Source organism: Pyxicephalus adspersus, chromosome 3, assembly GCF_032062135.1.
Source record: "Pyxicephalus adspersus chromosome 3, UCB_Pads_2.0, whole genome shotgun sequence".
Lineage (NCBI taxonomy): Eukaryota > Metazoa > Chordata > Amphibia > Anura > Pyxicephalidae > Pyxicephalus > Pyxicephalus adspersus.
Genome location: NC_092860.1, coordinates 56,166,996 through 56,193,046, shown reverse-complemented (window position 1 = coordinate 56,193,046; position 26,051 = coordinate 56,166,996). Strand labels below are relative to the sequence as shown.

Below are 26,051 nucleotides of genomic sequence, written 5' to 3'. Positions count from 1 at the left end.
TCCCCTTTTTGAAAATGCAGGTTGTCTGGTTGTAAGTCCCAAACTCCCCTAAGCCAAGAATCATTGAGTATTTGGGGCATTTTGTATTTATTTACTTGCCTATTGGGTAAGGTGAGGGGGTCTTTATAACACTGCAAAATGTGGAAGTATATCAAACTCTGAGACTTACATGTTTCATTTTCATCATTTGCATTTATTAAATACTTTGCTCTTCTGACCCAAAACTACAAATCAGAATTCAAACTTAATCTTACTGATATCTGAGTGACAACACAGAACCGTCCTAATACAAAGCAAATAGAAAAGGAGTGATAGCATTGGAAGTAATCTATATTACCTGAAAACTTGGGATAACTAGTGTAGGTGCATAACTTGTGGTATATGACCCCCCCCCCTTGAGAAAAACCCTAAAGCTGAATATTAGAATCTATATTACCTGAATACTTGAGTTACTGGGTGCAGGGGCTTAACTTTACGGTATATGATGGCAAAACTGCTTTCTCCCTCAATTTCCATCTCAATGCAATTACTTTACTGGTACACATTCCAAACTTCTTTTATAGCATATAGAGGTTCTTAAAGTATACAGTATATACATTTATTTTATCAAAAATGTATTTACCAAATACTATTTCACCCTGCATATTGTGTATGGCTAAAGTTATGCCCCTTATGCCCTCAGGACTCTAAGCAAGTATAAAGGACACAAATGAATGAAGCTTTGTAATCATTAATACATCATTAAATGTATTTTTTGAATGCAAGCAACATAAATACCTGACTTTGACCTGGTCTTAGTCTTTTAAAGCCGGACTGACGAGTCAAAGAATGAAACAGTACAAGAGGGTCCAAAAAGTACTGACAAGAAGCATTCTTACAGAAAGAGAAAGCAGATAGATAATCTCATCAATATGCTGCTTCTTCCCTTACTGTTCTAGACAAGGGTGGCTCCAGAATGACATTGGCTCAGAGGAAACGGTCATTATTAACAAATTACTACCAAATAAGTCTAGAGGTTAAGGCTTACTTCAGATGATGTTTTTATATAGCAGTACTACTATACCCACCCTAGTCCTAGTTATAAATGAAATCTATTAAAGTGGTAAAAATCTCCTTTTACTGCAGGAGTTGGAAGACATTGTGACATGTGGCACTAGACTGGTAATCACAGTTCAGCAAATGTTCTTAGATGTATGTCATTACCATCCTCTCACCTGTTCCAAGCAGTGGAAACTGAGTGCCAGGAGTGGCTAACCGTGTGGCTGTTAACCACCCATCTAAACTTAGTCTTAGAGATTAGTGTGTGTGTCATCATCTTTACTTTCTGTGGTTTTGTCTCCTAAATGCTCTTTTTGGAATAAATACAGACGTTAAGGCACAGAGCCTAAATATATTAAACTAGACAAAGCAAAATGCTTATAACGAGCAAGGTGGGAAGACATAATTGCACATCAAGCTGCTACCCTTTCAAGGTTCTAATGAGCGTATATATAGAAGATTCTAAACAATGAAGTCTTGGTGATAGCTGAACTTTTTTTTTTTTAAAGAAAAACAACAGTGCCCAAGAATGTAATAAATTCATTTCAATGTATTGACAAATAGTGTCCAAGGCTCTGACATTGTAATGAGCTCCATTTTGATCAGTTAAAAAAAATGTGCCTCATGCACTTGTGACTTGCAGGTCTGCTGCTCAAGCAGCTCTTAAAGTCTTTTTATACAGTACAGTACCAGCACTGTTTGTCATTTTTCATGCTTTACATCATGGAACAGAACGTGCAACAAAATTCTTCAAAGAGGTCACTTTCAAAAGGTGGTTTATATTTCCCTCTCTTACAGACTAAATGGATGTTTTTATTATTTTTCACTCATGCTTTTATGAGTTATGCAATAGGTTTCCTTGTCCTTTGAAAAATAAATCCAGGAATTAGACTGTATCATCATTTATCTTTATGCCAGGTAAAGTAGATCACACAGCACACCATGGCTGTTATGACTGAGGCTTAATAGAGGACATTCATCTGTCCCTATTAGGAGAAGAAAAAGATATGTCTAATCTATTACTACATTTCTCTGAGGATCTGTGTTGATGGGCTTTGGACCGTGTCGATGGTATCATTTGGACATTAGTTTAAAAGGTTTGTGAGAATGTTAATTCATTGACAGGTGCATCTGACTTGCAGTTGGCCTCCTTCTGACCTGCTTCAAAACTTATATGAGAATGCAATATCTGTTTGAAGCAAATAAAAGCCAGTCGACACAGGCTCTTGCTGGAATAACCCTTTGATCGCAGTTAACTGGAGTGGAAGCAAGGGTTCTAAAGGGTTGATGTAGTAAATGGACTGATTTACTAAAGTGTGAAATGCAGTGAAGTGACATCACCCAGGGTCACATTCACTACAGTAGAAAATGAAGTGAACCATTTGTGCTATTTTACTAAACAGTAGAGGCTGTTCACAAAGCCCATTTTTATAAAAACACATTTCTCTAACACACCACTCTACAAAAATGATGAGCTGCCTCAATTCAATAAAACAACAAAATATCATTATGTAGCAAATAATAATAAAAACAAAACATGATATATCAATAAAGAGAAACTAACTGAACAAAATATGTAACCAACATTTTACAACCCTACTGATGCCTCTAAATCTCTCATGAGATAATTCACTGATCCTATAAAAACCCCTTCGATGAGACCTTCCATCTATTGCACTGTTACTCATCACAAATATGTGATCAAACCATAGGCAGGTACACTATTAATAAATATTTTAATTCCTAGGATATTACAAAGTCTGGTGTGTGCTCCGGTAATCATTTAATCATTTATTCACATGTAGCGTTAAAAGCTCAAACAAATCAGAAGCAATTCTTAGAGTAATCATATTTTACTAAACTCTTAAAAAGCAATAAGTATTACAATTTACATTCAATTAGTGCTCAAAATATCTATCTATACTGTTTTAAAACATGATCAAACCGTATTCTCCCCACACTTTTTTTTAAGCTGAGTGGGAAGAAGATGTGGGCGGGTTATGGCCCCTTGTTTTGTGACCTAATTTTTCAGTAAGCACCCAAAGACAGCCGGGTGGTTACTAAAAAGTTTCGGGTGGTGTGCCTGGCTAAAAGGGGCTGGGGAGAACACTGATCACATATACATCCTTTAGCCCTGCCAAGACAAATGCCATCAGAAAAGAATTGGAAGCTGTATTCACTTTGAATATATAATGGGCAAAGTGGTAAAAACCCACAATTTTTCCATGTACATGATTTGATAGTTAAAGTAATCACAGCAAACAATGTGAACACTGTTTATTCCCTTTGTTCACATTAGACATCTATTCAAGTACAGGGAAAATTTTAAAAATTCACGTTTCTATTTTAAACAACTGGATTTTCGAATTAGGAACTGGTTTACATCAGCCTGACAATTTAGTTCTTCAGCCACACTGTTTTAAAAAAATCCTTCCTTCAATGTAAAGTTTGCTCTTTTTACAAAAGAGTCGTCCCAATACCTGAATGCTGGTCTCCTTCCTCCCCTTCCTTCCTATTCTTTCCCCTTTGTTTGTCTTGTCTGATTGTCCTTATTCAGTTACCACACAAGTGTATATAATGCATATTATTGTTTCTTTGAACGTCTGGATCTCTGTCACAAATGACGGTAATGCCTGGTTTTGACTATTTTGTGTCAATCTGTTAAATTGAATGTGTTATGCATACCATTATGTTTTCCTTTGCTTTTGATGTTCATGTCTTATGAGAAAAAAATTCTCAATAAAAATTAAAAAAAAAAATATTAAAGTTTGCAGCTATACTTGTTTTAGCCAAAACTTGTTTTAGATTTGGATAGAGTAAGAAAATTGTTTTGAGCCCTTCCACGTTTCTTTTTTTTATCATGCATTCTATTTGTGAGACTTCCTGTCCCAGAAACACAGCAGGAAGTGAGAGGCTATCCCTGCAAGGAATATTGTCACCTATATGGATTTACCTGTTGTAAGATTTCCTGTGACAACTCAAAACATTAGTATTTTCTATCACTTTCTGTAGAGATAAAGAACACCAGGACAAATAGGGAGGATAAATCCACCAGTGAGGACACAGAAAAAAATGCTGAAAGTTAGTCTATTCTATACAATCTACCTGTAGCTCCCTTTGCCTTTCCTAATACAAACTGCTGCATTATTTACTCCAATGAATGCCTGCTTTTAGAGAAATTCTAATCATGTTTTGTACATGATCAAGTAAGTTAGTCCGTCACCCTGAAAATGGGGTGGGATGACTGGAGTTTCTAATAATTAAACTGCAAATCATGCAGTGTACTTTGTAAGGAAAATAGACTAAGAACAGTAGAAGACCAAATTTTTTTTCCAGCTGGGTGGGCAAAAAGTGGACAGGGAACACATAGCAAATTTAGTGTTCCCAGTTGTTGCCATAATTGTTGCTAACATTTCTGTCAGCTTTCTACTAGCCCCATCACCAGGGCTGTGGAGTCGGAGTCGAGGAGTCGCAGACAACTTTGGGTACCTGGATTTGCAGTCGATAAAAATGTGCCGACTCCGACTCCTGATAAATTTAAATTATAATAAAAAAATACAGCAAGTTCAAATGTCCTATTTCACAAACAATAGTCATATTTAGTACTTCTCTGATGTAAGAATAAAGCCCAGTGCATAGTTGTATTTCTTCTAGTGTGAAGTTCATCTGAGCTATTATAAAACCTGACATTTACATTATTGTAATCTGGATTATGTACATTACAAAAAGTGTTTTTATTTTATTTCAGAAATAATGTGTTTAACAAGTTCATTTGAGTGTAAACAAGTGTAATGATATAGGTGTAGGTGGATGCTATGGCCTGATGTGTGTTCAGGTGTCCTGTCTGCACTCTCCATAGATGCTCTCATCCAGGACTGAACTTTAACATCATTTTGCACACCAACAAATACTAGGAAGTTAGTTAAGTGCCCCCCTAGCCCTGGAGCCTCCTACTGCCCTGTCTTCAGCAGAAGATCCGCAAAAAAAGAAAAAGGCAGCAGCGTCTGCTCAACTTCCTCAGTCTGCTAAAAGAACTTGGAAGAACTTGGAGGGACAGCTTTTTGGATTCAACTGTAAGTGTTCATGTTTATTTTAAAACTGCATGGCTGCTTGTGTGTACTATGATGGAAGGCTTTTTGCATGTTTCTGGATAAAAGTGCAGCGCTGTGTGTATGTTTGTGTGTATGGTGCAGGAATGTATGAATGTTTGTGTATAGTGCATATTGTGTGTATGTTTCTTAGTAAATTGTAGGGCTCTGTGTTGTGTGTATAGTACATATGTTTGTGCATGTTTTTCTGTATAGGACAGTTTATGTCTAAGTTTAGAGCAGGGCTATAGCTTATTTGTGTGTATAGTGCCGTGTATGTATGTTTGCAATAGTGCAGGACTATGTGTATGTTTGTATTTAAATCAAAGAATATGCTAGTTAGTATATAGTATAGTATATAGTATATAACATTTTTTATATTTATATTTTAGTGAAAGCAGCACCCCATTCCCAATGGCAAAAAATCTGTCAACAAGCACAATAAAGTCTGCTGTTTATGAGCACTTTACATTTTTAAGTGATGGGAAACATTATGTGCGCCAATGTATTCTTGAAGATGATGGTGAAAAACAATGTGATGCAAACATTTGCAGTTTCAGTGGGTCTAACAAAAATGCACCTACAAGAGCATCAAATTTAAAAAAACACTTGCAGGGTTTTCATCCTAAAGTGTTGGAAGTTGTGAATGAGAAAGATATCAATGAAAATATTCCATCTACTTCTGGGATAAAAAATGTTCAGAAATCTACTGGAGACCAAACACAACTAAGAAGATTCTTTATATGTGACAAAGTTACCATAACAATGACACCAGAAAAATTCAAAAAGCACAATATTGAAATGGTAGTAAAGAATAGTGTACCACTATCCTTTTTATCACAGCCAGCCTTTTTAGGCCTAAATGGAGAAATGGCTAAAAAACTTGGTGTTTCTCTGGAAAGAAAAAATATAAGGAATCCTATAACTGAAGAGGCCAAATGTAAAAAGGAAGAACTACAATAAGGTCTGAAGGGACATTTTGTCTTCATAAAAATGGATTCATGCACATGTCACTTAGTGAGTCAATTGTTTTGCTATTAATGTTAGATTTGTTAATGAAAATAATAAAACAATAAAATGGCCCTCTATGATGTAGTAGTTCACATGAAGGGATCACGACCTGAAACACCACCGCTAGATAAAGCTATAAGCACTGGTAACTTAGGATCATTTTCTTCAAATAAAGAATTAGACTTTGATTCCTACTTGGACAAAATGGAACTTTCAACAGTAAAGCATATATATAGAAAAGTATAATCGCTCATTAAAACTGACTGTAGAACAAGCCATCTCTGTTTATCCCGAGATTACTAGTGATCTGGCTAGAACCGTAACAGCAATGCCACCCACCCAAGTCAGTGTTGAAAGACTATTTTCAGCTCTAAAAATAATCAAGTCAGATTTAAGAATTTCTATGAAAGAGGATCTGGCAGAAGCAATTCTGTTTCTTAGAACAACACTACATTGAGTTAGTTTTGTATTGCATTTAATGGCTATGTGCTTGTGACTTAAAGTGGAGGGTCCCATTTTTATTCCCCACACAACAAATTGAATAATTTCTGGAACACACTCCAGCCACAACATGCACCGCCCTTTGCCCAATAGGAGATCTTCCCCTTTTGGTTCTCATTGAGATGTTAAAACCTACTTTTCAATGTTTTTCCATCTTCCTTAACAATGAGATCAAGGATTTTGTTAGCATAGCCTTTCTTGAAGAGAGTGGGAATCATTGCACCTTGCAGGAATTGAAGTTCTTTTTAATCACCATTGGAATTTATCAATGCATCTATCTATTGTTGAAATAGATACAATAATTCCACATTTGACAAATAATCGATCCTTCATTTCCCTGAGGCTTATTCCGCAATCTTCGGAGATTAACTTGCGTAACTCCTCCTTCTGGGCTTTATCCCACTTTGAATTTCTCAGACCTCCTCTTGGTAATTTTTCTACTCTAGCGGAAGATTCATAGGTCTTAATAATTTTGGGTAAGGTTGTACGATTACAACCCAAAACCATTGCTATCTGGGAGGCATCACTTCCATTGAGATAACTGTCTACCATTCTTTGAGGTTCTGCATTACTTAATTCTCTGGCCAAGGCTGGAGTTCCGGTCAAACGCTGTTCTGTTAGCTAAAACAAGATAGGCTAAGCAACACAACTGCAAAACAGCCCTGTGTAATAATAATATACAGCATTCCCATACATTATATAGATATCTATACCTTGACGATTATAAATGTATATTGAAATATGTATTCTGGCAGAAAATTATATCTCCTAGATTGTACGCTCTTCCAGGCAGGGTCCTCTCCTCGCCCTGTGTCACTGTTTATATCTATCTGTCATTTGAAACCCCTATTTAATGTAAGGGCTACATACTTTAAAATTTTGAACCAAGGAAGGATAGCTGTATGTATCATTAATGCCACATCCCCCAAAGACAATACAATGAAAAAGGAAGGAAAATTGGTATTGGACTTTTAAGGCATAAAAACCTCCTTCACATATTCTTTATGTAAAGTCGCTGGTGGAGAACAACTTACAATACCTTTTTTTCTGTAACTTTAGGACAGTGGCTCACAATCAGGGGCACAACCATATATCTCTTACATGTCTTGTGTAAACTTACTTTTATTATTTAACTAAACATACTTTTTGTCACAATACACCAGTGGTCCCCAACCTTTTGGACATCACAGACCACTAAATTTACGGACTCCAGACCGTGCATGCGCGACTTCCCCCAGAGTGACATCATGATGCCAGAACCCGCCCACTCTCCCATTGCAGGTCTGAGCCTGTGATGGCAGAGTGGGTGGGTTGTGTCCAGAGATAAAACCCACCGCCCTGAGCCCTGCGATGCATACGGAAGACATGGTTCGTGGCTCTGGCCGGTGCGTCCCCCTAAGTGGGCTCTTTCTCCTGACCCCACTAGGGGATGCACCAGCCACAGCCGTGGACCACAGGTTGGGGACCGCTGATATACACCATCAGAGTTAAGTGTATAGACTTCATCCAAGATAAACTGAACCTTCACAAAGTAGAGTGACAAAAAACCCAATTCCTGCTAATACTTTTTAGGTTGTTAAAGCAACAGGATTTTATTTCTTCTGAAAAAATTATTTGAACCATATGGGTAAAAGTAGACAATTCAGAGCAACCCTGTCATTGTTACACAATTTGTCTCAACAACTAAAACAACTGCAAAAAAAACTTTAAAATTAAAAAAAATGATTCTCATACTGAATACTATCGTAATAAAGTATTAAGCACACAGTTACGTGATTCCAATGTTCTGAATGCAATAGGGCACATCGAAATACCTTCTATTTATAGGAGCTCAGTATACTTGTATACAATATCTTGTATATTACCAGTAAGGTTTAATTCACTGATCCCCATCTAACAAGAAGCAAAAGCAGTAGGTAGTGTTTGCCCATTTGCTTCTAATTTTTAAGTTATATACACACACTACAGAACTGTCACCAGAGACAAATACACATGATAGTCTTGGGCAAAAACCTAGTGCGTGAACAGCTGTCTCTGCAACTTCACTTTGTGATCCAACATGGGGAATAATCGAGTAGGACAACTGCTGTCATTTCTTATGGAGGAGGATGCACCAAGTTCCCTCCTGCTCATCCTCCCGTCTCCAAAAACTGAACAGCACTGTGTGTACAGCCCTCATTCATTATTATGTCACTGGAAACTATCATAAAGGATTGCTTCCAGCAACAAAAATATCACATCTTTACCCAGCTTTAGTATCAATGGACAATTTACTTAGGCATCCTGCAGTGACTTAAATACCAATTCAGCTATCACAGAGCTAATACCTAATGTTAATGAATGGCAGGCATATTATGGAACCATTTAATTAGCACCTTGCCTAGCTATATTAAATTACACTGTACATTCAGCATTCCCTGATCATTCTCTTGTGGATGCTTCCACCAGACAACAGATACTTTCACTGTTACCAATTGCAGAGTTAGATAAGCTTTTGGGGGGCATAGTTTTTTCCCAATATTTTTAGTGAGTCTTGAAAAAAAAAATACAACTTCAGCTTCTCCTTCTCTTATACTGTTTCCTTCATTTATTATTACCCTAGATACACATTTTATATGATGTTATTGTTTAATTTACCATTTAATTCACTATAGTACCTACAGTATATAAAGAAGAACATAATACCACATTAACATATTATTAAAACATTTCTATTTTTAAATATAATTACTACCAAATTATTCAGAGCTTCACAGACCGAAAATGTGTCCAATCTTTAACAAAATACACACATTTGGGTCTATTTAGAAAGCAGGGAGTCTGACTTTTACTGCAAAACTTTCCTGATGGAGAATCTTCAAGGTTCATGTGTTTCAATGGCAGTAATTCATTCTCTACCAGAAAATACTTTAGTATTTGCCAGGTCCATTGCTTTAGACTCAGTTGTACGGTATGAAATAACTGCTAATAACAGATTCCATTTTTTACCAATTTTATGAACAGTCCAAACCAAGGAAGAACAACGGGGACATCCATTTTAATGGCTACCCGAGAGAGGATTTTCCATCACTTTGTAGAAAACTTCCATTTTGCCTCTAAAACAGACAGCAGAGTGAAATTTCTCCAACAAGACACAGGCAGAAAAAGTTTGGTTCATTCTTAATCACTATAAAAAAAAACTTGAAAATGGACTTTAAATTTCTAATTTGGTCCAAAACAATTTTATCCAAGCATACCTGATATTTTAATCAACAATTCAATGTGGATTTACAACCAAGCAAGCTCTACAGAACAAATACAAATGGGTACAATCCTAGGCTAGGTGTGCCCATTTCTAGTTTTATCTGCAGCATTACAATGTCTTGTTTGATACTGCAGGCCAATGTCATAATAGAAATATTAGTCGGACCTCTTGATAAAATAACCATTAGGTATTTCTGCTTTTCCAGTTTATGCTGATGCACTAAGAATATCATGTGTATTTTAGAAGCCAGTTAGTGCAATCCAGGTACCAAATGGTGATTTTTAGGAGCAAACAATTAGGGGGCTTCTTATAAAGCAGTGAAAATTACATTTACCAAACATTCCTTAGTAGGGGCTATTCAAGGTTCATGTGTTTTCAGAGATTGATTCCCCACCAGAAAATATTTGCTTTATAGATAGATCCCCTAGTGTCATTACTAAAGGCACAACAAACAGCCATCAGACGCAGTATTTTAGTGGCACTGACATTTTCAGTCTTATTATTATTCGGTTCACCAATACACAAGGGATCATTATAAATGCTTGCGTGCGCAGTATAGATGTTCATCTGAGTCAATATGTAGGATCATTTCATCTCCTTTACAGCAAAGCTTACCACGAACCAAATACCAAAGATGTCCATTAAAGTGTATCTATTACTCAATTACCTATAACCAGCTAGGCCAGGAAGAGTTCTCTCAAATCGTAAGCAAGAATCAGGATGTATAACATAACTCAAGTATGGGTAGTCCTCGCCAGCACTCCGGGAAGCTATATTCACCAATTGTTTTGAGGCATGTATTTTATAATAAATGGAGTCATGAATGTCAATGAAGGGCAGTGGACATCTTTTGGATCACATGCTGGTTATAATATATCATGTTCATTAAATCACCATACAGTCATACAAATCATAGCACCTATCTCACACCAGTCTGCAGCAAATTACTGTACAATCAGTTGGGAAATCACTTAGAGAGACATCTGCTATCTCCATTGGTCACAAATGGAGAAAACTACTACAAGGACATGGGAATCGCTGCAGGGTTTTGGTGTCAATAAACTGGCTGTCTCACTTCATTGTTGCAGCCTTGACACAAGGGACAAATGGTGTTACAAGTCATTAGCCAGCTTCTTTTTTTTTCTTCCCCTAATATGAACGTTGCCAAGCCTAGGCCAACTGCCTGACAACTCGTGTATTTGGCATAGAAGATAGACACTAATAGCCACTGAGAGTTTGTTATGAATTGAGAAAGCTTGTCATGTCCCTAGTACACATGTCCTCTTAACTATTGGGGGTTTGCCTGGTTTTGGTGACTTTTATTGCACTTTTATCAAAGTGAAAAAAAAAAAAACAGTTAGGCTCATTTAACAAAGCTATCTCAGACTAGAGAAGATAGACAATCAGATCTATCTTTTCCAGTATTGGAGAGCTTTATTAAATCAGACTCATTGTGAACAAATGTTTACCAAGAAAGTTCCCAAGCCTGTGGGTGCAGTGTTATGGTCTGGGTGTGCTTCAGGTGGTCAGGTCTCGGTTCAGCAATGTTATATGACCCCCCTCAAAAAAAAAAATTAGCATAGCCGATTTCCTAAATATACTGAATGACCTGGTTTTTCCATCAATGGATTATTTTCCTGATCACGTGAGTATATTCCAAGATGACAAAGCCAATCATCCCACCATCAACAGAAGATATTAGTAAATAATGATTGCAACTCTGGATGGAAATAGTGACTTTACATAAGCATGAAAAGATAGGGGCAGTCCAACTAAATATTAGAGTGTATACTTTTTTCTGAATGGGCAGCATATATCAGAAGTAAAAGACTTCCATGGTAGCATATATGGCAACACTCAACAAACGTTTAATAAGGTATAAAACTAATCTTTAATGATTTTATACTCACAATAATCACTGTTACACCAGTTCTATTGTAAAACACACAGCAAATCAAGCAGAAAAAAAGCTTTTTTTACAGTTCTGCTAATATTTTGCTTTGCGCTCTATGATTGCTGTTATTATATCGCTGTGTGTGTTATTGTATAATTTGTGTTTGTGGCATATTACATCCCCTGTGCTTTATTATAAGGCACTGCACGCTACTATACTACTTGAAAAGAACTAGATATTACTCCGTTTTCCATGTTAATGTATAATTACACTTCTTCCCATTTTGTTACATCTCAGTGTGATTATTCCAGTATTGGCTGTGCTAGGAATGAACCTTGTTTTGGAATGTGGGAATGTGTCTCTGGTTCCGTACTGAGGCCACTCACTCCCTGTTCCCTTTCCTGCTCATTCTGTCTACACTCCATGATACCTCCCTCCTTTTTTCTCTCCCCCACAGCCTCTCTGCATTCTTCATCCACAGCCCTTCCCTGATTTCTCTCCCACCAGCTTCCCTGCCTATGTATAACCTCTTGCACCTTGCATCTCAGCCTATTTTCTGCAACAATTCCAATCCCAGAACAGAACAAGAGCTCCTACACAAGCAGTTATGTATATACATTTTTAAATTACAAGAAAAGGCCTCTCAAACAAGTTGTCGGAAATCATTTTGGGAATCCCAACAGGTAGGCATAGCCAGGTGGTAAGAAAGGTTCAGGAGGAGTCTACTTCGTGATGGTGGAGCCAAATTCACAGAAATGTGTGTGTGTGTGGGGGGGGGGGGGGGTCTCCATACCTATAACCATCTCATTTGAAGGACACACAGCAAAGTAATGTAAATCATTTAAAATAGAGCAGTTCTAGGTGCTGCACACATAATACGCAAAAGAGACTGGCAAATGCGGAGAATTTTGGGACTGGCAAATAGCTGTAACTGTTGACATACTACATTAGGGTGATGTAGGGCAGTCAGATGGGAATCAGCAGCAGCTCTGATACACAGGGAGGAGTGGCAGAGCAGCAGCAGGGATGCAGGGAGTAGATGTGATTACAGGAAGAACAGGAATTCGAGAAAGCACAGGGTTCAAAACTGCAAAGCTACATAAGGAGGTGGGGGTGGTGCATTGAGATAAGGGGAGATGGCAGATTAGAAAGGGGACCCAACCTACTATTGCCATGATTGAGGCAGGGTTGGGGGTCATCCTGCAAAATATACAGGGATTGCAGGAATTTAAAGGGGTGGGGGTTGGTGTGATGGATGGTCTGGAGTATAAATAACATCAAAGGAAAAAAAAACAGAATCCAAGAACACAGGATTGCAAATTTGCTTTGCTTAAAAGCAGCACATGATACAAATGGAGGGGTAAGAAAACACGAAACCCGACAGAATGTATGGAAGGTAAGATGTGCCCTGGAGGGGGTAGGTGGATCAAATTGTTTGGGGGGCGGGGTAATGCACAGAGGGGGTGGTAGGTGATATAGGGCAGATGTGCAGAATGCACAGGGGTGAAGGTAGGTAGTACAGGAAAGACATGCAAGATGAGCAGAGGAGGAGGTAGGTGATACATGGCAGATGTGCAGAGGTAGAGGTAGGTAATACATGACAGGGGTGGAGGTCAGGGGGACATGGCAGATGTGCAGAGATGATGGATATAAGGAAGATGAGCAGGATGACCAGAGGAGGTGGTAGGTGATACAGATGTGAATGATGATTACAGATGAAGGTAGGTGATACAGATGTGAATGATGATTACAGATGAAGGTAGGTGATACAGGGAGAAGTACAGAATGAGCAGGAATGGTGGTAGGAGATACAAGGAGACTAGGATACAGAGGAGGTGTGCATAATGCACATAGATGGTGGTAGGAGATACAAGGAGACTGGGATACCGAGGTATGCATGATGCACATGGATGATGGTAGGAGATACAAGCAGACTGGGATACAGAGGTGTGCATGATGCACATAGACGATGGTAGGAGATATAAGGAGACTAGGATACAGAGGTGTGCATGATGCACATAGATGATGATAGGAGATACAAGGAGACTGGGATGCAGGGATGGAGTGCAGGATACCCATAGGTTGTGACGGAAGATACAGGAGGACTGGGATGCACAGCATGCAGAGGGAAGCAGGCATTTCAGGACGGGCAGCTTTCAGTAATATGAGTTGTTTAGTACTCACTCCATGGTGCAAGCTCCTGCAACAGCTCGGGGTGATGTGCAGGCGGCAGAGCCTGGTCTGGCCCTAAGTGTGTATGCGTGTGTATTAGTATGAGTGTGAAGGGAGGGAGGCACCGACAGGGCAGTAGCCTGTGCACACTATCTGTAACGTGTTCAGCGCCCCTTGTGGGCAGCAAGGGATACAGCAGCTTCAATTCACATTTGTATTCAGTATACCTTCTACAAGTGAGACGTCATTGGCTTCGACATGCTTGTCCCTTGCAAATGTCCTTCCTGAGTGCACGAACACAATTCTCTGTGCTATCCTATGAACCTTTTTTTTGTCAGTGGTCCATTGTATTTCATACCGCCCATGGTTCCATAGCCCTGGCATTTCCTCATATTTGTACCCCCTGAGAGAAGCTGTTGGTAATTCTGCCTGGAAGTGGGCAGCTTTACCTTGTTTGGTATAAGAAGGATTTTTTTCTGATTTCTCAGAATTAGCATAGTTTAGGGTTTTGCTTGTATATTACTACTAAGTTCACAGCTGTGGTAAATGGCACCACTTCACCAATTCACAAACTTAACTGAACCACATAAACAGCTGAATAAAAATTAAGTAGTTTAAAATATCTATTATTGCTTGTGAAACCTCAGGCAGTGCAGTTTTGAGGTATTTGAGGCGCTATTTTTGCGGTCAGTCAGTCACAGGACTGCTTCCATAGACCAAAATGGGAGCCATGAGCATGATGTGTTGTCAGGGATAGATGATTAGGGGTGTAGTCGTAGGAAAAAGAAGAGAGGGCACGGTATTAGTGAAGGTTATCCATGGCGAGCGTGCAGGGAAAGCCTATATATGGGGGTCCCGAAAAAAATGAGGGCACAGCCTGCCCAAGCGTGCCTGCCCCACTACACCCTTGCAGATGATCCTTTGCAGCATGTGACAAAACCTGCAACTGCTTTTTAGCCCATTTCAGTCATGCAGACCAAAACCACATGGTTAGGCACTGCTGGGCACCCAGGAGCAGATTTTAGACTCAATCACAGTGTTTACCAAACTCTTTATAGAATGTGGTTGCAGCTGAGGTGCGGTTTACTGCGATGTAAAGAATTACGGGCTATCTCAAATCACCTAGAAAAAAGCACGAAGCAAACGCATTCAACTGCTCTACCTATTTGTGGTTACAACACATTTCCATTCAAGGTAACGGAGGCAATTGATGCAACCTGCTGAGTCCAGAAAGCACACCACCGCAACATGTACACAAACTCATGAACTGGTTCTCAACTGCTCCTATACAATTGAATAGGAGAAGTATGTCATGCGGAAAACTCCAGCAGTCTGAAAGTAGTCTTATGAATGCATGTCAGTACCTCCTCTTAACCACTTCAGGTGCAGTTGAAACTGAACACCTGGGAGCCATGTTGTCAACAGCAACTACTCTATACTCTATACTACTCTATACACTACATTTTTGTTTTTTTTAATCCAAAATAGAGCCTCTGCTAAACCCCTATTCTGCATGCTGCTTCTAGCTAAACACTATCCATGTTGTACTTGGTTGGGTTTTTCTGTTTCTGAATAGGAACCCATGCTGAATTGTTTTATTAATGTTCAATGAAACAGCCAATTAGAATTTACATTGGGTAAATTCAAATGAATTGTGTAAACTATCATTTGAATCAATTTGGGATGAATACATAGAAAAGAAATGTGCATACGTCTATAAATAAATGTTTTAAAAATACCAACCTGATTACCGGTATTTTTTAACGGGGGAAAATCAGCACAAAAAGACAATAAAGCTTCCAACAAAAGCAATATCCAATAAAATGGTACTACCTGGAGGGCCGGAAGAACAGCATACAGATATAGCAAACGATCCCATATTCCATAAATGGAGACCTGTGTAAGGCAATTACTTAGAAATAACCAGGGGAGAACCAAAACACCAAGACAAGAGAACACCATGGACAAACTATACACCCACACCCATACAAAAAAATTATATCCACAGGAAAATAAATTAAAAAAAGGGAAATTAGGGAGAGGAAAAGACAAGGTATTCCATGTGCCCCAATATTGTCCTGCACATTGTTGTGAATGGAAGTAACCTGTACAGATAATATTAGCCCAGGGAATCAAATGCTCAGCAGAACATGATCATTCTGCATCTTCTTTTCACTGTACATTTACAGGCTGCTGGAGGGATGAGGATGGAGGATAAAGGTTTTTGTTTGGCTTCTTGTTTTGCTTTTTTGACTCTTCTTATATGAGCTCTTCTCTTAGGAACTGTGAGAAGCTGATATCAGGTTTAATTCAGGTTTTTACATTGCTTGCATTTAAAATATACATTTAATGATGTATTAATGAACGGAGAGCTGCTATAATTTGTATCCTTAAAGTTGCATTGCAGGCATAAAGTTATACCAAGAAGTATAACGCCAAGCTTTTTAGACGTTCACAACCAGATACAAAAATTATAAAATATGAAAATCTTTGCCATTATTGAAACATCAAAAAACATTAAAAAAATGAGTAAATTAACTCCAGAACACAGGGACCCTTAATAACATTTACTGACGTTCACAAATTTCAGACAAACTAAAGAAAAAACATGCAATACTTTAATGGCATAAATGTTATCTGGAAATATTAAACCAAGGAGAACCCACATACATTTGGTTTTGTATTTACAATTAACTCTTCTCTGGCTTTCCTTGCTGGTAATGCGGGAGGTCTAGCAGCAATGTCCACAAAAGTCTTGCCTAATAGAAAAATTATGCTGTATGCAGATACATAACTTTACATCATGGGACCCCATGGCAAAACATTGATACTTTTTTTACCCTCCTCCAACACTTATGTCTGCTGCACCTGTTGCTGGTAGTAAGGGAGCAAAGTGTATGCAAATCTTAACAATGAACATACTTTTTTTTCCTCCCTCCCCCATTTATAGAGACAAAACATTTTGTAAATTTGGGGTTGGGGGGTTATTGCTCTGGCATATAATTTAAAGGTATTTCTAGCTAGGAGGTGGTGCTTTGACAGACAAAAGCTAGATGACTAGGTTGATCACTAACACATTTCTTGTCTTGAGATGCTCCAAAAAAGTTTGTCCCACCATGTAAAACATAAAACACATGGATAATTTTACAAGTAATGTGAGTGTGTAACAATGAATGCTGAATGATTGCAATTTTTGCCTTTCCAGGACTTGCTTTGCTGAGCAGCTACTGTAAAACCCCAGACAGTACTATCACTGTACAAAGCCCTGTGCATAGATCAGCTGCTGCTGAAGAATGTGGAAAATGGACTTCATGGAATTCAGACTATTGTAACTAGCAGGGGAAATAGGGGCCCCCAATTTAAAGTGTAACCTCCAGGAAGAACTAATTTTAGGGATGTAAAATGATGGAAGAACTGTGTAGGTATATTGCATTAAACAGTACATTTTTTACATGTAAGTTGTAAAAAAATGCCTAAGTGTTTGTGTATTGTGACCATTATTCCCAATTATCCATAAATAGGCAAAATTGTGATGTCCTTGATTTTAATATTGTTTTTTTTTTAGACCATAAGCCTTACTTTTTTCTTGAATTTTCCTCTGCATCATTGCTCAACGCTGGATTTAAAGTGCTGTGTCTGCTTCGTACATCATGCCCAGATACACAACCAGAGAAAAAGCATAACAGCCCCAATTCGGTCATCTGAACCAGGAGTTAACTGAAGGAAAACCAGACTTTCATGAACATGGCAAAGAGAAGGAGGTTGTAGGTGATTTGGGCAAAAAGAACCAGTATGCATTTACCAGGCATATCCCACTCCACTAACCCAAAACCAACCAGGACATCTAAGATAACTCCAGCCCTGGAGCTAGCTAAAGCACCACTAACAGCCTGGACACCACCATGCACAAAGCAAGTACGATAGTGACAGGTGCTAGTGATAGAGACAGATAAAGGAGCATATAAGGGAGATGGGCAGCAAATGCCTGTGTTTTATCCCATACTACAAGGATATTTAGCAAATAAGCTTCTCTGATGTGTTGCATGTGGCATCGAGAGAAAAAGGGCATCCTATTTATGTCCATAGTCAATTCGGACTGGGTGGTATGTGACATCAAAAATTGTAACTGAAGACTGTGTACAAGGTTAAAAGACCAGGGATGGCATGGAGTACCTATAGTTAAGGCAGTGCAATCATCCCATTGGAAACTGCATGACTTACTTAGTAGGCTGCACTGAAAGGCTTTGATTGGGACAGGAAAGGCATTTTATTACATGTTAGTGTGTGTGTGTGTATGGTAACGCAATGCTTGAGATGTTGCAGAGTCAGACCATGTCCACAATTTCCTCACATAGTGTGCTATTGACACCACCTCTGCCCATAAAAACATATGGGTAGCCATAATTTTGTCCATAAAAAATTAGTAATTAGGTTGGCAACCTAGTTACAGAACAGACCGAAGGGAGTTGCAGCAGTGAGCCTGAGAATGAAGAACATATGCTCTATTTTGCAGGAACCTTTGGAAGCAACTGAGGAACAAGTTGTGCTGAAGATCTTCCAGCTAGTAATCAAGACAACACTGAACACAAAATAAAAATGAAAAGATTCCAAGGGGTATTTGCAGGGCCAAGGGTCATTGCTTTGCAGTTTACATTAGGCTGGGTTTGCGTGACAAAAATAAACTTGCTCAGAGCGGTATTTAGCCTAAGGCAGGACAATTGACGGCAATTCTTTCTTTTTTTCCCAAAACTCTGTTATAAACTTGGCTGTGATGTTTTGGATGTAAGGATGTAAGTTAGCACCCAGAAGAATCAAAAAATATGGGAATCACAGAGAAAAACTAGTTCCACCTGTTCTGATCTTGAAAATAGTTGAGTTGATTCTTCATTAATTTATGAGAGTGAAACAAAAGTATCTGCTTATACTTCTGCCTTTTCCTGTGTTCTTTCCTGGGAAGCTAATACAGTCACCAATTATAAAATGTGCAGATAGCATCGATGGGCTTATTTTTTGTAGCTTACTTACATATATACCTATTGAAATAGAAATATGGGGCTACCCCTGTCTGACTTTTATTTCGAAAATGGTAGCTGCCTGTGCTGGCTATGGCTTTTTATATATCAGAAACACAAGTTTGGAGAGCAAACATTAATTTCAGAATTTAATATCTCGGTATTTGTTCAAGGTCAGTGACTCAGAAAGTATTAAAACCAAAGAATCAATGTGACAGCCAAGCAGCAAGCATTTTTTTAAAGAAGAAAACCAGTCACCAGTACCAATCCCTAACCAGTCATCAGCTGATGGAGACTTTTCTGGTGAATCAAGATTTTTGTGAGCTCACAAAGCTCTAAGTGCAATACAGAATGAAAAGTTGAGCAGTGTTGTCCGTTTTTGTAATAATTCTAAAGTTTGTCTGTTTTCAAGAAAGACAAACCATTTTCTAAAAATATTTACAAAGATGTTATTGTAGATAAATGTCTTATGCTTTAGCTCATGACCATGAATTCAACACTTCAATTTAGGAGGGAGTCCCTGTAGCACATGCACGACGTTAAAGTGGAACTAAACTCAATAATAAAGGATTTGCATTACAGGAAAAATTTAGAAATGGTAATTGTTCCTACCAGTAGCCTGAAAATGACCCTTTTGTCTTGAATCCTTACTAGGCAATCATGTCTTCAGACGCACAGATCAACAGTGAGAGATCATCTAATACACTGCTGCCTTTGACTGCTAGTCTCAGGAGATTTAGAGTAAGATTTGGTGATATTGCTATGGTGCTACTCACTAAAGCATTTATCCCCCCACAAGTAAAGGTGATAACAGTTCTACCTGGTAGTGAAAATGACCAATCAGGCTCAGTCTCTTTTCAAGATCTATCGAGTTTTTTTTGATATGTGAAGTTTGGTAGAGAGGGAGATAGATTCAAGATTCCCAAGAACTAGAAATCTAATGTTTGGAGAGGTAGAGATGTCTCCTTTTCATCTCTTGTAGCCCCAAATCTCTGGGCGCCTTTTTGTTTCCGAATGCGTGAGTAACTTTAGTGACCCAGACTCTTGTTTCCAATGAAATCTGCAGATAAACTGCAGTTGATCGTCATCTGTCCTACATTTGACCTGTGTCAGGTAAATATTATGTGCTCACACTCACATTAAATTACAGCATACAATATTTATTTTATTCCAGGAATGGCAGATAATAAGGTATGTAGCCAAAGAAAGGACCACAACATGGCCCAGAAGGGTCTAAAAATGTATACACCTTAACTCAACAAGAAGTGGGCAAAATGGCAGTGGGTTGTGGTGCCAGCTAAAGTGCTTTAGAGTATTACTAGGATGTTTTTGGACTGGAAAGAGTTCAGGTTTAATTTCAGCTTGTACACAATCATTTATTCAGGCCAGCAGACTTGCCAGAATTCTCATGACCTTCAGAAAACCGAGAAATAGAAACAGAACGCCATGATATTATATATTAATGAATAGCCTTCCCTAGGACAATTTGCCCTAAAAGAATCTTTTTTAATAAAATGTTGTCCAATCTGTAACAATTTAAAGGTAACACAGAAATGTTAATTTCCCTACCTATACTAGTTAATGATTTGTACTTAGCACTAAACAGAGTACATACTAAAAGAGATTTTATAGTGTGGAGTTATATGTCCACATATGGAATAGATATCGGAAACAATGTGGATAAAGCTCTGATGCACGTTAATTTTTCCACTCAAAGATCTTTTTTTAGATCAAAACACTTAAAAACGCACAATACAACACAGGAAAGCATTTCTGTTTGGGCAGCCCCATGGGGTACTATTGTTTCATTCTGCATTTGTTTTGCGGTACACGTAAGGACGCACAGAAAAAAATAGGAAAGGTTTATTATTTAAAGCCCTGTGTTTTTATTTTCTTTTGGTGTGTTACAAAAATTAGCACGTTTATCCATTATCAAGAATAAAAGAAAACTGTAATACATAATTCAGACCACAAGATGTCCTGAAAAGGCAAGTAATTACATAAAAACAAATTTTGTGCATAGTAAAAGACATGAAAATAGGTGTTATTCAGATGTTAGAACACTCATGCTTTTTATTACTTCCATTTTTACTTACTTCTTATAGTGAATAAAAATGTACCTGACTGTTGAAAAGCTATTTATTTTGACTGATGTACAACTTCAGATCTACAGCACTGTATATAGGTTACCAAAGAATGTGAAGCTGAAAATGTTCGTTTGACATCCTAAAGCATTTATTCTGGACTTTTGGCTCACCTTTGTTGTAACAATTTTTTATTTTTTTATTTTACAATATAATTTTCTTTTTCCCTGTCTATTACTGTTTTGTTTTGTTAGAAAAACTAGAGGGTCCTGAAGCAAGCAGCTGCAAGCCTAACAAAAAGGTGCATTTTCTCCAGTTTTTTAAAATTCCAACCACTTGACCAAACTGCTTGCAAATGCCTAAACATTTTTGCAAGTGGCAACAAACGTTTCCAATTCAAGTACATGGAGGGGCTGTAAAATTGTCAATTGGAAAAGTTTTTACAAGCAAGTTCTAAGTATTAAAAATGCTTAAAACATAAGTGTCACCTGTACTGTTGATTAAACTGGACTGTTCACTTAAATGGAAAGTTCACTCATTGGGTCTGATTTATTAAAGCTCTCCAAGGCTGGAGAGGATACACTTTCATCAGTGAAGCTGGGTGATCCAGCAAACTTGAAATGGATCTGGTCCAGGATTGAAAACATTGCTAACAAATAACAAATTACTTTCAATTCCAGGTCTGCTGGATCACCCAGCTTTACTGATAAAAATATGTATCCTCTCCAGCCTTGCAGAGCTTTTATAAATCAGACCCACTCTCTGACTCACTCTATAAAAGTATCCGGTAAAGGATGATAACCACCATGATTATGAGCACCCAGATGGTGGGTAAATGGCTTGAATAACCAGTATCAACCCTAAAGAGAAGCATCAGGAGGAAAGGGTGACTGGATTATGCATAAATAAAGCAAGAAAAGCTACATTTATTTTTTTCACACTCAAAAAAAGCATAATGGTTCTTTGATATAAATCTGATAAAAAAAAATAAACAACAAAAATAAAAAAAGGAACAATTTAAACAAACATAAAGGCGATTTCAATATATCCATGAATAATTAATGATAAATCATGTAATATACCATAATGAAAAAGAGAGGGTGAAGACTGTTACAAACATAAATAAAATATTCAGATACACAATAGCAACATTAATATGAGTATAAAAAATGAGGAAAATAACCTAGAAATAGGTCATCAAAACATAAAAACATGTAGTAAACTGGACAAATGACAAGATGAGCTTTAAGGCTGATAAAAATATACATTTACTTTGTTTTTTAAACTAAATGTTTCAAAGACTAAGCTTATTAGCTTACAATTAAATACAATAGTATATCCCGCCTCGAGTATCAGTGCCTTTCTCCGCCAAAGGCTTCCTCAGGGAGTGTGGAGACTGGTGGTTTGTTGATTTAGTTGCTTCAAATATAATTGGGCAAAGTCCTAAACCTAGTAATGTACAGCATGCATCCTTAAAGAAGTGAAGGATTGGCAAACAGGAAAGAATCAAAAAATCAAAATCTAAAAAAATATCTTAAACGAAAAGGGGAAGCAGGAAAGAAGAACATGGAGGTCAAACTGCAAACCCAGCTCCAAAACATATTAAGCAAAACAAGTCTTGTATATGTCAGAGTACTGAAACATCACCCACAATTACCAAGTGTTCATAAATTATTAGGTGGCAATAGCTCTGGTTTCCAATCAAATACACTTTACCTTCCTTTATTTTTTAACTTTGCTGCAACTTAAACATGTGCATGTTGGCCAGAATATTTATATATTTGTTTTCAATAATTATTATTAAATTTTAATTTTACATAGAAAAATTACAAAGCTGGAATGATACCATACAGACATTCAATATTGATAACCAACACAGGTAATGCATTATAGAAAATACTGTGAATAAGAACAAAAAAGTGTGATGGCATCCACGCACCTAACAGAAAAAATATAAACCCAAACCAAGTTTGCTCAGAACACAGTGGTCAAAATAAAATATAAAGTACAATACAGTTGTGGCACCTCCAGCCTCCTAATTAAATAGGAAAAGGACCGAGAACCCAGGACATACCACCCCATTCCCTAGTTGTACAGCGTTACTAGCCATTCAGAGACATCTGGGGTATGGAGGGCACAGAAAACTGGATCCAGGGATCCCACACAACTGAGAATCTCTGATATGAATCCATGAGGGAGCTTGTTCATTTCTCATTAACATCAACATATTATCCATTCTAAGCTTCACCTCATGAATGGGTATTACCTGTTTCTTCCAGTTACTCGCTATCACTCGTTTGGCGGCAAAACAGACATACATACACAGTTGAAATTGTTTATTGGTGAGCTGGGCAGGTTTAAAATGTAGCAAGGCCATCCAGGGATCCCTGGGAATATTTGTTTAAAATATACCATTTAACATCCTAAAAACTCCGCCCCAGAATCTGCCTACAAAAGGGCAGGTCCACTAGATATGCATAACTGTCCCTTCCTCCTGGCAACCCCGAAAACAAAGCCCCAAGCCATGGCCCAAAGGGTGATTCAGCTTAGAAGGTACCATATATCAACGCATCATGACTTTTTAATGCCGACTCGAGAGCAGTAACATTCCTCAAGCATGTTGCTGTTTTAGAACAAAGCCCCCATCCACTCCTCATTTGACCGTTTATCTTTCATGATCATGTTCCCAATTAAGTATATTTGTACAAATAAAGATTTCTTATTTTATTAAGCTCACTATACAGTGATGAAATCAATTTAGGAGATAATGGAGTTCCTAAACAGACATGTTCCAGTACTGATAGGTGCGTTGGGCGATCTTTGTGTCAGGTTAGCTGTAGAATCCAATGACACAACTGTAAATACTTAAAGAATTCCCCACTTGGGGCGTCATTGTTTTCATGAATAGTATCCCAGCTAAGAATTCCTGATCTGTCCAGCAGTGAATACACAGTATAATAGTTGTGTTCCGCCCACCAATTAAATATGGACGGTGATTCCCAGCCCAGAGTAAATAATAGAGTATTTTGAATTGGGAGTAGAGGTAGGGTTGGGGCATCAATCCGCTAAAGCAGGGGTAGGCAAACTCCGGCCTTTAGGCCAGATACGGCCTAGCCAGTAGTCTGTTCCGGCCTCACGCCCCCCTGGTCGATCAGGCCTAATCCCGACCGTTCCTGGTGGGGCAGAGCCATCATCGCGGGATTCGAGAGAGAGCCTATTAAAATGGCCTAGTAGCCAAAAAAGTTTGCTGACCCCTGGGCTAAATTATTTAATTTTGTCCCAGCAATGAAACATATGTCGCAAATGCAAGGTCATAATTGACGGTTTGAGTTTCCTAGGGATTCATGGAAGTGCCCATATATTTGTTGGGCGACAAAGGAACTGCCCAATTTGAACCCAAGTTATGGACAAGTAATGCAGTGACATTAGGCAAAAGGATGTAGGACCAGAGACGGAGCGTGGGTCAGCGAAAGCAGTAGCAGTGTGTGGCCTCATTGGTAAGAGTCATGGAGAGCTGGGTGTAGTGCATTACCATTGCCACCCAGAAGTGTACAATTTTAGTGAATAAAGTAATGAAAGGTGGCAGCAGCAACAGCAGGAGGCAGATGGCCCTAAGACAGAGTGGGGACCACATTGGTAACTGGCATCTCAACCTTGGTGTAGTGCATCGTCATTGCCACCCAGAAGTGTACAATTTTAGTGAAGTGGAGTGGAGTACTGACAGGTGGCAGTAGTAGCAGCAGGAGGGGGAGGCGGTGGGCCCTGAGATGGAGCGTGGACCGCATTGGTAACTGGCATCTATTGCTGGGTGTAGTGCATTGTCAATGCCACCCTGAAGTGTGTAATACAATTTAAGTGAATGGAGTACAATTTAAGTGAATGGAGTACTGACAGGCGGCAGCAACGGAAGGAGGAAGAGGCGGTGGGCCCTGAGAAGGAGCGTGGATGGCATTGGTAACTGGCATCTAGAGCTGGGTGTAGTGCATCGTCAATGACACCCAGAAGTGTGTAATATCATTTTTGTAAATGGACTACTGGGCAGGCGGCAGCAGAAACAGCAGGAGGAGGAGGCTTTGGGCCCTGAGACAGAGCGTGGAGCGCATTGGTAACTGGCATCTAGAGCTGGGTGTAATGCATAGTCAATGACGCCCAGAGGTGTGTAATACAATTATAGTGAATAGAGTTCTGACAGGCAGCAACAGCATCAGGAAGAGGCGATGGGCCCTGAGAAGCAGCGTGGCCGGCATTGGTAACGCATCTAGAGCTGGGTGTAGTGCATCGCCAATGACACCCAGAAGTGTGTATTACCATTTTTGTAAATGGACTACTGATCTGGCAGCAGCAGCAACAGCAGGAGGAGGAGGCGGTGGGCCCTGAGACAGAGCATGGAGCGCATTGGTAACTGACATCCAGAGCTGGATGTAGTGCATAGTCACTGACACCCAGAAGTGTGTAATACAATTATAGTGAATGGAGTACTGACAGGCGGCAACAGCAACAGCATCAGGAGGAGGCAGTGGGTCCTGAGACGGAGCGTGGACCGCATTGGTACCTGGGCATCTAAAGCTAGGTGTAGTGCATCGCCAATGACACCCAGAAGTGTGTAATACAATTATAGTGAATGGAGTACTGACAGGCCGTAGCAGCAACAGCAGCAGGAGGAGGCGTTGGACCCTGAGAAGGAGCATACAATTATAGTGAATGGAGTACTGACAGGCGGCATCAGCAACAGCATAAGCAGGAGGCGGTAGGCCATGAGCCAAAGCGTGGAGAGCATTAGTAACTGAAATCTAGATCTGGGTGTAGTGCATCGTCAATGACACCCAGAAGTGTGTATTACCCTTTTTGTGAATGAAGTACTGGGCAGGGGGCAGCAGCAACAGCAGGAGTAGGAGGCAGTGGGCCCTGAGACTGAGCGTGAACCGCATTGGTAACTGGCATCCGGAGCTGGGTGTAGTGCATTGTCAATGACACCCAGATGTGTGTAATACAATTATAGTTAATGGA

The 26,051-nt window shown here is 38.9% G+C and overlaps 1 protein-coding gene across 2 annotated transcripts in view; it reads right to left on the bottom strand.

Annotated features, from left to right (window-relative positions):
* The window catches only part of PALM (paralemmin), a 53,636-nt gene extending 39,564 nt beyond the window's left edge, over positions 1–14,072 (bottom strand). The window contains exon 1 of one of the 2 annotated variants that reach the window (XM_072404773.1): positions 13,961–14,072. In XM_072404773.1, coding sequence (XP_072260874.1) covers positions 13,961–13,965 — 5 coding nt within the window. In that variant the 5' untranslated portion in view covers positions 13,966–14,072. The remainder of the gene's footprint in view (positions 1–13,960) is intronic. The other variant, XM_072404774.1, reaches the window with a different exon arrangement.
* Positions 14,073–26,051: the final 11,979 nt, after the last annotated feature.